This window comes from Crocuta crocuta, unplaced genomic scaffold (assembly GCF_008692635.1).
Source record: "Crocuta crocuta isolate KB4526 unplaced genomic scaffold, BGI_CrCroc_1.0 scaffold67, whole genome shotgun sequence".
Classification (NCBI taxonomy): Eukaryota; Metazoa; Chordata; class Mammalia; order Carnivora; family Hyaenidae; genus Crocuta; species Crocuta crocuta.
Window position 1 is genome coordinate 2230142 of NW_027531896.1, and position 15038 is coordinate 2245179.

The 15038-nt window shown below is 41.5% G+C and overlaps 1 protein-coding gene across 2 annotated transcripts in view; it reads right to left on the minus strand.

The window, feature by feature from the left end:
- ACOXL (acyl-CoA oxidase like) overlaps positions 1–15038 on the minus strand; it is a 337609-nt gene that overhangs the window by 302250 nt on the left and 20321 nt on the right. For both annotated transcript variants that reach the window (XM_077773455.1, XM_077773456.1), the window contains exon 2: positions 8216–8312. In XM_077773455.1, the coding sequence (XP_077629581.1) occupies positions 8216–8312 (97 nt within the window). The remainder of the gene's footprint in view (positions 1–8215; positions 8313–15038) is intronic.

The following is a 15038-nucleotide window of genomic DNA, read 5'->3' on the forward strand; positions in this document are numbered from 1 at the left end:
TATTTCCTTTGTTTAACCGTAATAAAAACATAAAAATTTCCTTCTATCCTCAGTACTATTCTATCCTCAGAAGTTCCCAATGCTAGGACTGATTCACTAAACAAATATTTATTGAACATGTCAGACATGTCATGTCCTAAACTAGGTCCTGGAAATGTGACCATAAATAAGACCAATCTCTAGTGTCTAAAAATTTACATAGTTGGGGCACCTGGGTGGCTCAGTCTGTTAAGCATCTGACTTCAGCTCAGGTCATGATCTCACAGGTCATGTGTTTGAGCCCTGTGTCGGGCTCTGTGCTAACAGCTCAGAGCCTGGAGCCTGCTTTTGATTTTATGTCTCCCTCTGTCTCTGCCCCTCGCCCACTGGTGCTCATGCGGCTCTCTCTCTCTCAAAAATAAACAAACATTTAAAAAATTAAATTGGATTGTTTGTCTTTTCATTACTGAGCTCTAGGAATTCCTTCTGTAATACAAGTACAAATCCTTTGTATCTGGACATAATTTTTTCAGACATATGCATTGCAGATAGTTTTTCCTAATTTGAGGATTGCCCTTTTATTCTCTTAATGATGTCTTCTGATGAAAAACAGTTTTCAATTTTGATAAAGACCAATTTATCAGTATTTTCCTTGACATGTTTAGCATTTGGGGGGTCCTCTCTAAGAAACCTCTGCCCACCCTAGAGTCAGAAGGACATTCTCCTTTGTTCGTCTACAAACTCTGTAATTTTAGAAGTTTTGTTTAGGTGTATAACACATCTCAAATTACTTTTGTGTGTACTATGAGATAGGGATCAAGGTAAACTTTTTTCTACATATTTATCTAACTCTTCCAGCACCATTTACTGAAAAGACTTTTCTTTTCCCCTTGAATTGCTGTTAAAACTGTTAAAAAATCAATTGATCGTGGGGCGCCTGGGTGGCTTAGTCGGTTGGGCGTCCGACTTTCGCTTAGGTCATGATCTCGCGGTTGTGGGTTCGAGCCCCGCGTCGGGCTCTGTGCTGACTGCCAGCTCAGAGCCTGGAGCCTCTTTCGGTCTGTGACTCCCTCTCTCTCTGACCCTCCCCTGCTCACGCTGTCTCTCTCTCTCTCTCTCTCCTAGAAATAAATAAAAAAAAAAATCAATTGATCGTATATGTATGGGTTTATTTCAAGACTCTCCATAATGTCCCATTAATCTTTTTGTCCTTACGCCAATACCACACAATCTTAAGTAGCTTTATAATACATCTTGAAATATGTAATGAAAGTCCTCCAAAGCCCTTTTTCAGAATTGCTTTAATGATTACAGGTCTTTTGCATTTCCATATATGATTTTTGAATCAACTTGTAAATTTTGATCAAGACACTATACTATTTTAAAAATAAGCATCATGTGGTGCCGACCCCACCTCCTCCCCCCACCTCTCACCCAACATGATGAAAACCCTCCAATGACGCCCGTTACTTTTGGAAGAAAATCCAAACTTCTAACCATGGCCTCCCCATCTGGCTTTTCTTATTCTCTGCTGGTTCCTTATTCTCCGCTGATTCTCTGCTGAGAGCCACAGTAGAACTCCAAGCAGAGTGCGGGGAGAATTCTGAAACAAAGGCTGTATGTAACCATTGTACTTGTGTTCTTCCCAGGGGCCTTGACTACTCCAGGAAAGCCCAATATCAAGAACAATGAAAGGTGACGTTCCCGTGGCTCTGTCTAAGGGTATTTATCTCCTTTCACAACAACAGCAGTGTCGTACTCTGACAGTTTAGGATTTTCCAAATTCTTGTGTTAAATTTAATACCTCTTCTCTTGGCAGCACGCGCTTCCTTAACAAATTCCTAGCTGCTTTGGAAATTTTATTATTAATATTATCACATCATTTATCAGCATTGACAGCATGTAATGATGAATGTGTCATACTGACGACCTGCTTAAAACGCACGAGTTTACTTTTACGTTAATGGAAAGTCCTTTTGTATTTTACATTAATTTTAGCATTAAAGGGTTTTCTACATGCTTTCAACACGTAAGATTATGTTGTCTGGGAAGAGAGAAAGTTTTACATCTTTTTCCAGTTTACCATGTTTGATTTTTTTTTAATGTTCCCAATCATTTTATTATCCACCATGTTTGACTTTTATCTGCAGTGTCTACAACCATCCGACATACCATAAATTTACTTGTTTATTCTTTTATTGGCTGCCTCCTCCCAGACTAAAATACAAGCTCCATAAAAACAAGTTTTGCCTGCTTTCTTCACTGCCTCTTGAACAATGCCTGGCTCATAGTAGGTGTTCACTAAATAGTTGTAAAACGAGTGAGTCACCTCACCTGCCACATAGAAGTGACTTAGCAAATTACAGCAGGTAATAATTATTGTTATTTTCACATAATATGTCACTGCAAGAATAATAATTAAGCCTCAAAATAAGTTGTTTTCATTATGCCAAACTGTTTACAGTGCAATAAATAAAGAACACCAGGATTGCAGCTGCACCAGAGCCAACTCACTCCCTGGCATTCTCTCAAGTAATTCCTGTGGCCATCAGAGATGACAACTCACTTTAAATGCCAGTCTACACAGAGGAACTTCTGTAAACAGGCCACTCTGTCTTGTCATCTCTGCTCAAAGCCTCCACGGCATCCCTTGTGGCAGGGCTGGCCTGGCCAGAGTGCCGGCCAAGTGGCCAGGGTCCAAGTGTGTAGAGCTGGAACTGGGACAGGGCCTCCTGCCAAAGGCAGCACGCAAGACTGAGAGCCAGGGGCAGCCTGTCACAGCCCACTAGGAAAAGCCCGGGTTCCAGGACAAACAGAAGCCAGAGGGCCAAGGGCAGAGCTAAGGCTCGGGTGCTAGAGCCAAGAGTTCAAAGTAGGTCAAGAACAAGTACAGGGATGGAGGGGGGGTGCAGGGGGTGTATTTGGTCATGGTCTTCAGGAACTATCAGGGCTGTTTGTGAGCAGCAGGGCAGGGCTGAGTAGGATGCGCTGGTGTAAAGGGCCTGTGGCAGAGTAGACATCCTCACCCTTTTGGCATATTCTCTACTGAGCTCTTTTTCCACAACACACCTGTGGGGTCTAGGCAACTTCCTGGGAAAGGCTACTCTTTTTCTTAGGGGTTAATTAGGAATGCAATCACTCTTCCCAGTCCCAAATACCTTCTGAGGTGAGCTTATTCCATTTTAGATATGAGCACCCACACGGTATTTCTTTAAATACAAAAACAAAAACCATCCTGAACAGAGACTAAAATTCTGATCAAAATAACAATTATACTATAATAAATATAATACAAATATAAAGACACCAATCTCCTGCCAGTTCCCCTTCAAGCTGATCTGAGTGGACTTCCTGAGAAAGCAGTGGATGCTTTAGATCAGTGGTTCGCAAACTTTATGGTCTCTGGACCCCTTTACGGTCTTAAAAATTATTGAGGATTCCAAAGAGCTTTCACTTATGCAGGTTATGTCTATCAATTTACCATACTAGTAATTAAAACTGAGAAATAAAAAATTTTTTATTCATTTAAAAATAATAATACTATACCCATTATTACATGTAATTGACATAATTCTTATGAAAAATAACCATAACTGGGACACCTGGGTGGCTCAGTCAGTTGAGCATCCAATTCTTGATTTTAGCCCAGGTCATGATCTCGTGGTTCATGGGATAGAGCCCCCAGTACAGGTCCACACTGTTAGTGCTTGGGGCTCTGTCTCCCTCTCTCTATGTCCCTTCCTTGCTCATAATCTCTGTCTGTCTCAAAAAAATAAACATTTTTTTTTTTAACCTTTAAAAAGGGCCGCCAGTCAAACTCCTGACTGTTAGTTTCGGCTCAGGTCATGATGTCACGATTCATAAGTTCAAGCCCCACATTGGGCTCCATGCTGACCGTGTGGAGCCTGCTTGGGATCTTGGGATTCTCTCTCTCTCTGACCCTCCCCTGCTCAATCTCTCTCTCTCCTAAATAAATAATAACTTAAAAAAAAAAGAAAGAAAAATACCTTTAAAAAAATATATCATTCCCAAACCAAAAAAAAATCAGTGAGAAGAATGACATTGCTTTATATATTTACAAGTTATTTTAGCATCTGGCTTAATGAAAGACAACTAAACTCTCATATTTACTTCTGCGTTCAGTCTGTTGCCATATGTTGTTTTGGATGAAGCCTAAGATGAAAATCTGGTGTCACACACACGTAGTTGCACATCTACTTTTCAGGCGGTACCTGCAAGGGTCTCGGGCACCCCCAGGGTCCTCAGGCCATACTTTGAGAGCCACTGGTTTAAGTAATAATGATGCCACCATGCCCAACACCCATGTGGATCATGGGGATGAGGACAAGCAGAACTCAGGGTGAGAGAGGAGATGGTAGGTGGAGGGGTGCAGTCATGGAATGGGTGCTTCATTATTCAAGTATCTGCCCTCACTCCTCACTTCTGTTAGCCAGGAACACCCTAATCTCAACTGTCTTCCTCCTGTGGAAAAGAAATATTGGGACAGAGCATTCCTATAAGTCAGCCCTCAGCCATGATTGGCAGAGACCAAATGTCGAATGGGAACGATTTGGGCAGCAGAGCCTTGGAAAAGAAGGAGAAGAGAGCAATACTCAAGCCAGGATATACACTGGGTCACTTGGGAAATTTCAATACTGATTGAGTGAGTGAAAGCCCGGACAGCAGGAGTTTGGAAAGTTCCCCCAGGCAATTCTAATATGCAGCCAGTGGTAAAAACCACCAGATTTAAGTGGGCTCAAACCCAGACCAGCTGGGTTTAGATCTGTGTTCTGCTCGTTACATATACAACTTCCTAGTTGTATAACCTCAGGCCAATTACTCATCTTCAATTTACTCATCTGTAAAATGGGAATACCATCATGGATGTTGTGAATATTAAATGAGATCATCCATTTAAAGTTCTTAGAGCTGTGACCGGCATAAAATGTGTACTCAATAAGTCTGAGCTGTCAATACTGGCTATGGTGATTTGGGTGCAGGTTGTTAGTCTCAGGCAACTCCAGTTCCAATGCTCCCACAAAGTAGATCTCCCGCCTAGGTTCTGACTCCCCAATACAGGGAGTCAGTGACTTCACCCACCCAGGATTTCCACAGGGGAAGAAGAGGACAGCTGGCCGAGGGGCACAAATGTGATATCACTGGAAACAGGTGCATGAGAAGTCAGCGAGGTGCAATGATGTTCACACCGCATGTGTGCTCACACATGTGTGCATATAACTCTGTAGGCAGATTCAGATATTGTTTTTTTCCTTTTGAAATTATTAGAATGTCTCAAATCTACTGTGGATGGCAGAGGGGAAAACAGAGTGGAAATATTTTAATGGCTTATTCTTGGCCTGTGGACTGTCCATAGAGACCTGGAATGAATGAGCCTCACTCCTCATTTGTCCTCGAGAACATCATCATTACACATTCCACACGGCATTCTCCCTTGGAGCTCATCGGATCATCCACAAAAGTTAACGGCGACACGAAACGGGGGCCAGGGAAGGATGGAAAGACCTGGAAAGCTCTCTGAGCAGGCAGTACAGCCATGACTCAATATTTTTATTAAGAGGCAGAATGAATCATGTAACACTCCTTCTAGAGTTACTGGACGTGGACAGCTCCTCCAGCTGTCTACAGGGTGGAATTTGAGAGCCTTCAAACACAGATGTGCTGCTGAGTTCCATGACATCCACCCAAAGAGATGAGCCTGCTGCGCTGATGACTGACTAGGTTCACTGGCATTCAGGTTCATTGGCTTTTGCAAATTCGCGCAGAGAGAAGCGCCAAATGGGCTGAAGTAAGTCACAGACATGAACTGGAGGGATTGTCCCAGACCAATCCTGTGGCTCCTGGAGGAATAAACCTAATCATCCAGGACAGGGTTGTCCAGGCTGCCTAAGATCATGGAGGGAGCCACTGAAACAGGAAGATAATTGGATGCAGGGATCAACAGCTTCGGCAGGAGCAAGATTACACTGGCTAATCCTTCAGCCTCAGTGGGATGAGCCGCAATTAGTAAACTTCATTAAGGGATCAACCCTCACATCCAGTCTTGAATACTGACACCAAATGAGGCAATAGACATATTGGACTGATTAAGAGAAGACTGACCACAAGACTGACCTTCACCTTCCATCTAGCCCCATGCCAGGCGCACTGGAGACCAGACTCTCATACAGTGGCTGAAATCAAAGAGGGTTGCGGTCTTTTGCTTTTTGTCTTTTTTCTTTACTGGTTGTATTCACAGCTCTCAATGTATGCTCTATGGAAAGGCAGTTTACTAGCTTAAAATGCACTTTGCCAAACTGCTTGGTATGAAACGATTTTTCAGGCTTTGCAAGCATGCTTCCCTCTGTTACGTGGCCATTTTCCTTCCACATGCTGTCCTTCTAAGTGTGCCCTTGTCACCTTGGAGGTGGCTGCATACTCCCACAGGAGGTGCCAAAGCTCCCTTTGGACAAGATGATCCTGGGTCTGCCCTTCCTCAGGACAGCCAACCACAAGGGGTGGCAGGGTGGTGATCTATTTACCTCAGGTCCCCCACTGGCTCTGATCCACATTCCACAGAAACAAGTCTTCAATGGCCTCCAGAATGGGGAAGACGCCCACCCCCTCAGTCCTCAGACTCCCCGTCCAGGGCCTGCAGTGGGCAGGAAAGAGCCAGGCTCAATGCAGGATGGGTTACTGAAGCTTATCCCTGATTCAAACCCCTCTCCTAGGGTCTCACAAAAAGTGTTATTTTGTTTTGTTTAATGAAAGGGTTAAGTTTAAGGAAGCTATGGAGTTGGATGAAATGCAAATCAAATTTTAAGTTTATTTATTTTTTTTGAGAGACCATGCAAGTGGGGAGAGAGGCAGACAGAGAGGGAGACCAAGGATCCAAAGAAGTGGGATCTGCAATGACAGTAGAGAGCCCCACTTGGGGCTTAAACTCGTGAACTGTGAGATCATGACCTGAGCCACTCAGATCCTTAACTGACTAAGCCACCCAGGTGCCCCTGAAAATCTATCTATCTATCTATCTATTTATTTTTAATTTTTTAATGATCATTTTATTTTTGACAGAGAATGAGATAGAAACAGAGACAGAGACAGAGTGTAAGCAGGGAAGGGGCAGAGAGAGAGGAAGACACAGAATCCAAAGCAGGCTCCAGGCTCTGAGCTGTCAACACAGAGCCCACCGCAGGGCTTGAACTCATGAACCATGAGGTCATGACCTGAGCCGAAGTTAGACACTTAACTGACTGAGCCACTCAGGCACCCCTAGAAATCAATTTAAACTCAGCTAAAACATATAGCTCCTAATGTTCACTTCATGAAGGAGTTCTCTAATCACATAGTCTTTATTTCCTTCTTTCTTTTTAATGAGGCTAAATCAACTAAAATAATTTAACTGAGTTTAGAATGGCAATGTTTAGACAAACAAGACTCATACATTTTGGACAGGTCTAAATACTTTAAAAGCTTATCAAATTAATTCATTACATTTCTCAGATATTTTATGCCCCAAATTATATTTGTTTTGCAAACAGATATGTCATTACTTCTGCTGATTCTCCTATTGCTTAGTCTGTGATCTTGGGAGATGTGAATGTATGGGCCAAGGGAAGATCAATTAGGTAATGTGGGAGTGGGGCAGAAATAAAGGGGTTGAAAGGGCCCCTGGATGGCTCAGTTGGTTACATGTCTGACTTAAGCTCAGGTCATGATCTCATGGATCATGAGATCAAGCCTGTGTTGGGCTCTGTGCCAACAGTGTGGAGTCTGCTTCAGATGTGCTGTCTCCCTCTCACTCTGCTTCTTCCCACTCCCACTTTCTCCCTCTCAAAAATAAATTTTAAAAAAATTATGGAAGGAAAGAAGGAAGGAAGGAAGGAAGGAAGGAAGGAAGGAAGGAAGGAAGGAAGGAAGGAAGGAAGGAAGGAAGGAAGGAAGGAAGGAAGGAAGGAAGGAAGGAAGGAAGGAAGGAAGGAAGGAAGGAAGGAAGGAAGGAAGGAAGGAAGGAAGGAAGGAAGGAAGGAAGGAAGGAAGGAAGGAAGGAAGGAGAGAGAAAGAAAGAAGGGGCTGAAGAAGGAATTTCCCCATACCAATGACAGGTTTCCCTGGGACAAAATAAATGTTCTTCCACAAGTCACAAAAGAAAACACCAGAACTAAAAATATTTTTCTTTCTCTCTCTGTGTCTCTCACTCATATATACATCACAGCAAAATAACAATGAAACTTACCTGTTCCTGAATTGCACGTTTTAACAGAGGTAGACCCATGACAAACTGCACTCTCTGAAACGTCAAAGCTCTCATTTCATCCAGACTTAAATCATACCTGTGAAGAATAGATACAAAATGAGTGTTAAGGCATTGACTTGGTGACTCCAAGCAGAGCCTTTGGACCAAGGTATCTGACAAAGCAGACAGCTTTGTTACATCTCTTCCCTCTCTTATGTGATGCTGTGGATCAAAGGAGGCCAGCTCTGTGTGTAACAAAGACTATGTGTTCAATAGAGTGGGGTAAAAATGGAAGGAACGATGGAAGGATTTCCTGACAAGGTGACCTTAAAACAAGACTCCAACATCCCCATCTGCAGGTGCAAAAGATTTTCATGTACCCAAAATAACTCAAGAGCAGCTACTAGGGAGACGGGGGGAGAAGGGAGAAGAGAGTGACCTGTATGGTACAAGGGGTGGACTGTACTGGCCATGAAGACTGTCACTTAAGATTTTCCTTCAAGAGAATCCAGAGTCGGAAGCAGTTTCCAAACAACCTCCAGCTGCCATACCTTGAATTAATGGTGGCATTCACCCCAAGCTACTTTCCTCTTGCCTGCTCCTAGCTGTGATTGAGTAGGGTAAGGTTCTAGATCAAGGCCATTACTGCACAACAAGGAACTTATGCCAGGAAACCCCTTCTGCCACTGGCCCGCTGAGAATTTTTATGAATGCACTGTGCCCTTCTCTCTCATTTCACAATGTCAGCCCTGCCTGCACGTGCTCTGAAGCTTCTCCCCACCTCCCCCCAGCTCCCTCACATTATCCTTCACAGACTCCGCCCCCTCCACTAAGTCACCTGCTCATCTAGTCCCATCCTGGCAGTTGCTTCTCAACAAACCTAAACTGACACAGGAGGGGAGATTCCACTCTTCCATCTAAAATGTTTAAATGGAAAGCCTAATCTGAGCCTGGAAGAAACCACATTTAGGTTTGACTCTTGGCTCTGTGTGACCAATATCAAGTGGCCTGGCTTCCCAGTACCTCCTTCCTCTCATCTGTAAGATGGGAATGATAACCGCACATAACTCAGAGGACTGTCACCTCAAATCCTCATCCCAGTGTTTGCATATATACAGTAAACGCTCAATAGTATTAACCTCCATACACACCCTTAGTTACCCTTCCTCCTCCTCCTCCTCAAGGACCTGTGTTAGATCCATTTTTACAGTCTCAACCCAAGGCCTGGCCACAGTATGCCCCATTAAACTTATTTACTTCCTATAGTTTCATGACCAGATCCTGGAGACAGCATTCCCATGTAGGTCCCAAAAGACATGCCAACTCCACATACTATCCCTATCTAAAATTCATTCCTAACAAGACATAGAAACTGCATGGGTGCAGGGTCCAAGCCTTGGACTGTCTAGCCCCTCTGACCCAGCAAAGTGTCTCCCATTTAAACATTTTTCCTAAATACCTGCTGGATGATTGCCTCAGGCCAAACAAGAACCAATCTGACTATCCTGACTTTCTCTCATCCATTCAACTGACAGGTAACAAAAAATTCAAGGGGATCCACCATTCATCCTGGAATGCAAAATAAATCCCAACACTCACCCCCCTGGAATGCCAGATGGACACAGAAACTCCCCCATAGGAGAATCTTGCTCTTTTTCTCTTTATGAGTCAGATAACAGACCTGATCTGAGAACCACTAGTGGGGATTTTAGTATAAACATGACTGCATAAAATCAGCGTTTTCCCTCAGGAGAACAGAAAACAAATTCCATTTCCAATGAAACTAGCAGTCAGGAAAAATCTCCAGATGCTAACACAGAGGTAAAAGCTGCTAAAGCATCTGGGTTGATGCAGGATATGGGCAGGAGGAGGTGGAAAGAAGAACCACAGAAAGAAATATCACAGCATAAGGGTCAAATGGTGGCAAATCTCAATAAACATTGACAAAAATTTGCTTCCTAATATAAGATGTACACACTGAGATATATAACTTGTAGCTTGAATCTGCAATCGCAAGGTAAGAATGGCAATGAGCTAGCAGGTAAGAAGGCTCGCTGGTGTCTGAGCCAGGTTTAAGGTCAGGGCAACATGCAGAATCACATGGACAGGCCATGTTTGAAAGAAGCAGTCTATCTCTGTGGCAGCAAGGAAGGGAAAAAGTTCTATATTATGAAAAGGGATTACCCTGAACCACTATCCCAGCTTCTCCTGCTCCCCAACCCTGAAACCTCTTAGAAAAACCAGGCCAGGAGCACTGGGGTGGCTCAATCAGTTAAGCATCTGACTCTTGATTGCAGCTCAGGTCACGATCTCATGGTTTTGTGGGTTCAAGCCCCACATTGGGCTCTGCGCACTGACTATGTGGGGCCTGCTTGGGATTCTCCGTCTCTCCCTCTCTCTCTCTGCCCCTCCCCTACTTGTGCTCTCTCTCTCAAATTAAATAAACTTAAAAAAAAAAAAAAGAAAAAAGCCAGGCCACAAATCAATCAATTATATTCAAGTCAGTCAATTATAAGCAATAAAAAGATACTAGCATAGAATTGATACAATGATCCTATAAGAAAAATGGAGAAAAAGAGCATCAAATCCATTAATAAGCCAAAACACTACCAGAATAAAGGTCCGGTCAAAAAATTGTGACCAAATACTATCTGTATGTTAAGTGAAAACAGTGGTGTAGTAAAGCCAGCTTAAATCAGTTCATGGGATGCAGCTGTTAGATGTTTTGTGAATTTTTGTGAACTGGTTTGTGAATTCAAAAATTAACCTATATGAAGTTACACTTTAATAAATCATATTTTTAAATAAAGGTAATAAATGCTCAAACTCATCACTTCCTAATTGTTGTGTTATATTTTACTATAATCTACGTGCTTCAGGTTATTTATGTCTGTTGGTGGAAATTCTACATAATGAAGGGCTTCTGGTTCCGCCAGGATGCAACAGCACTATTCTTTCTTCCAGATTCTCCCTCGTACGAAGAAAAAAACCCGCGAACGGTACACAATAAACAAACATAAGATTCTGATAGGTGCAAAGAAAAAGGCAGGCCACGTGGGGGTCACTCAGAGCTTGAGGAATGACATGCCAGAGAATTCTCTGAGTTTCCTCATTGCTTCCCGTATATGCTGGACAAGATGCTTTAGAATTTTCTAACCCAGAGTTTCCAGCAGGCAGAGACATAAAATACTCCAAGAAAAGCCTGTTCTCCCTAGCTGCAGGATGTGAAAAGGGTCTAGAGTTGCTGCGCAAATATTAGACTATCTTTAGGAACGCAGGTAGGGGAAGGAAGCCATGGGCAAATGGCAGTGTGGGTGCCAGCGGTGTTCTAGGCATCAGTGAGGACAGGCCTTCAGAGCACACCAAGCATAGGGAGCTTGCAAAAATGTGGGCTCAGCAGAAGTCTAGCCTTAGCCTGATTTGGTGGGACACTCTGGAATATAAATGGCACCATGGAGTTGTCCCATCCTGCCATTCAATCATGGGCAGAAAGCATAACCTCAGGAATTTCCTGGGAAAGTAATTCCCATAAGTCAAGGACAATTCCCAGGAAGTCCAGCTATGAGTTGATGCCAGTCAACACTGACAGTAGCTAGGAGATGCATGTACAGGTTTGGTGAAGGGATCAGGGTAGGATATTAACAGCAAATGCTAAGCAGCTGACTCAGGAATTAGAAAAAAATAATTAACTAAAAGAAAGGAGAAAAAATAAATTATTAAAATAAAAGTAGAAAAGTAACCAGTTAGAAAACAGAAAAAGTAATAACTAATAAGTCCAAAATCTGGGCCTTGAAAAAGACCCATGAGAGGCTGTTGTTAAACGTTACTTTGGCAGTATTAGCCAATGCAATTTGACAGGGAAAGAAATTAGAGAAATTGAAATTTGAAAGAAACAGGTAAAACTGTGTATACATTGACTGTTTTAATGGCCCCTTTGCCAGATCTCCTCTGATCCCTGCCCTTTGACACTGCAGTTCTCCTCAAGAGGCAGAGTATACTTCCCCACCCCTTGAATCTGAGCTTGGCCATGTGATTTGTTTTGGTCATTCAGATACTGATAGACTTAAATAAAGCAAAGGCTTAAAAAAGAGCTAGTACATTCCTCTTCCTCCCTTGTGCCTCTGTAATCCCATGGGAATATGACTGAGCTAATCTAAGAACATGCCTGGGCTAGCTTGCCATGTGGAGGCAAGGTATAAACTAAGAGACGTGCGAGGCGAGGCTGTCTCATCCAAGGCCATTCTAGATCAGCAACCCCCAAACTGGAATAGCCTGGTCAAGATCAAAAGAGCTGCCTATCCAACCAACAGCAGACTACAGATTCGTAAATGAGCCTGGCCAAGACTCAAAGAACCTCTCAGCCACCCACAAAATCAGGATCAATAATAAACGTTTATTGTTTTGAACCACTATGCTTTACACCATAGTAAAACTGATACCATATGACTGTATCCCTGAAGGTCTCAAGACAACCAACTAAAATTACTACAAACAAGAAGAGTTGTCAGAAAACCCAATTAACAAAAGTCAGTAGCTTTCATACAGATATATAAGCAATCAATTAGAAATACATGGAAGAAAAGATTCCACTTGCAAAAGTTATAAAACAAAAGAAAAATATACTTAGCAATAAACTTTTTCGATGTACTTCTACGAACAAAACTGTGAAACATTCCTGAAGGACAGAAGAAAGGACTTGAACAAAAAGAAATACACACTGTGTGTTTTAATAGGAAGACAATATCATAAAGAAATCACTTCTTCCTAAGTTAATTTATATTTTCATATGATCTAAATAAAAAATGCTAACAAGGGATTTGAAGTCTATATATAAAACAAAAATATCAAGAAAAACTCTGAATGAGGAGCCAAGATCTCTATCAAATAAAATGTGTGATAAGGATTCAGTAATTCAACAAATGCAAAATAGGAAGATAGATGAGTGGAAGGAAATAGAATGTCAAGAAACAGAAGTAAATACATATGGAAATTTAATATATGTAAGACAAAGCTGGGATATCAAGCCATATAAAAAAACAACACATTGAGATGTTCCATTTAGGTGGCCAATAGGGGAAAAAATAAAGTTAGATTCTTATCTCACACCATCTCTAAAATAAATTCCAACTATAGTAGATCAGTGATTCGCATGGGGGAAAACAAAACCACAGAGTATTACAATAAAACATGAATTTCTTTAAATAAGGCAGAGAAGGACAAATATTATATGTTTGCACGTATAGGAGGATTAGGAGGAACTTAATGGAGGACCATGGGGGAGANTTAAAAAAATAAAAATAAAATTGCATAAAAAAGCATGAATTTCTTTATAATTACAATGCAAAAAAACAACAACACTGCCCCGTTCTAATATAATGTAATATTTAGAACCCATAAGGAAAATAATGATAAATGTAGGGGTCCCTAGGTGGCTTAGCCAGTTAAGCATCTGACTCTTAATTGCAGCTCAGGTCATGATTTCATGATTGGTGAGATCAAGCCACACAGCAAGGTCCACACTAACAGTGAGAAGCCTGCTTGGGATTCTCTCTCTCCATCTCTCTCTCTACCCTTCCCCAGCTTGCATGTACTCTCTCTCCATCTCTCTCAAAATAAATAAATAAAAACCTAAAAGACCAAACAATGATAAATGTGGCTACATAATAATAATAAAAACTTTTGCATGACAAAACACTGTAAGAATAGTCAAAAGGCAAACGACAAAATGGAACAAAATATTTATTACCAATGTCATTGCAAAGGGCCAATAACCCTAATTAAAGAGCTTCTATATAATTCATTAAAAACAGACCAACAAGTAGGCGAATTATTTGAACAGATGGCCCACAGAATAAGAAATACAAATGACAGAAATATATTTTTAAATCTCTGCTGTCATATGTAACAAAAGAAGCACAAATTAAAACTACACTGAAATCTCAATTGTTACCTATTATGTGAACAAATCCAGACAGTGTGGTAGCACACTGTGTTGGTAAGCTTATGAAGAGCAAATGCTCTTATGAGCTAGCCGAGGGGAGGAAGAGAGGGAGTTATAAATTGGTATAATTTATATGTACGGCAATTAGACAATATTTATCAAAAGTACAAACGTACCTACTTTTTGACTCAGCAATTCCCCTTCTAGAAACTTATCCTTTGGATGTCATTACACATGTGAGGAGTATATGTAAGTTATAGAATAATATAAGCTACAAAGCCTCTTCTTTAATAAACTTTAGTATTTATTAATTACAAATTCTGTAATCAAAAAAAAAGAAAAAGAAAAATGTGGAACAAGTGACATTTCTAACTACAAAGACCAAACAATAAATCTATGGGAATGCCAGGAAGTGTGTTATACAGACAAGATTCTAAAACATAAGTTATTAACTATTTTCTTCACATTTTCACTCCAGTAACTTTTTGATTAAATGGTCGTTATTCATCTATTTTTAAATTTTAGGAGTACCTGGGTGGCTCAGATGCTGTTGCGCATCTGACTCTTGATTTCGGCTCAAGTCATGATGTCATCATCCTGAGACAGAGCCCCGCGTTGGGCTCCACACGGGGCATGGAGCCTGCTTAACATTCTGTCCCTCTCCCTCTGCTCCTTCCTCACACTTCCCTTTGCCTATCCCCAACTCATGCTCTCTCTCACTCTCTTTCTCAAAAAAATTTTTTAATTCACATCTATTCTCACATTAAATTAAGCTTCCTGCTCATACTAACACCAAGCATCTCATAATAGTCAAGTTTTAGTAATGATTTTATGTCAATCTGTGCAGAAAAATAAAACATACTCCAAGATCAGGGGAGGAAG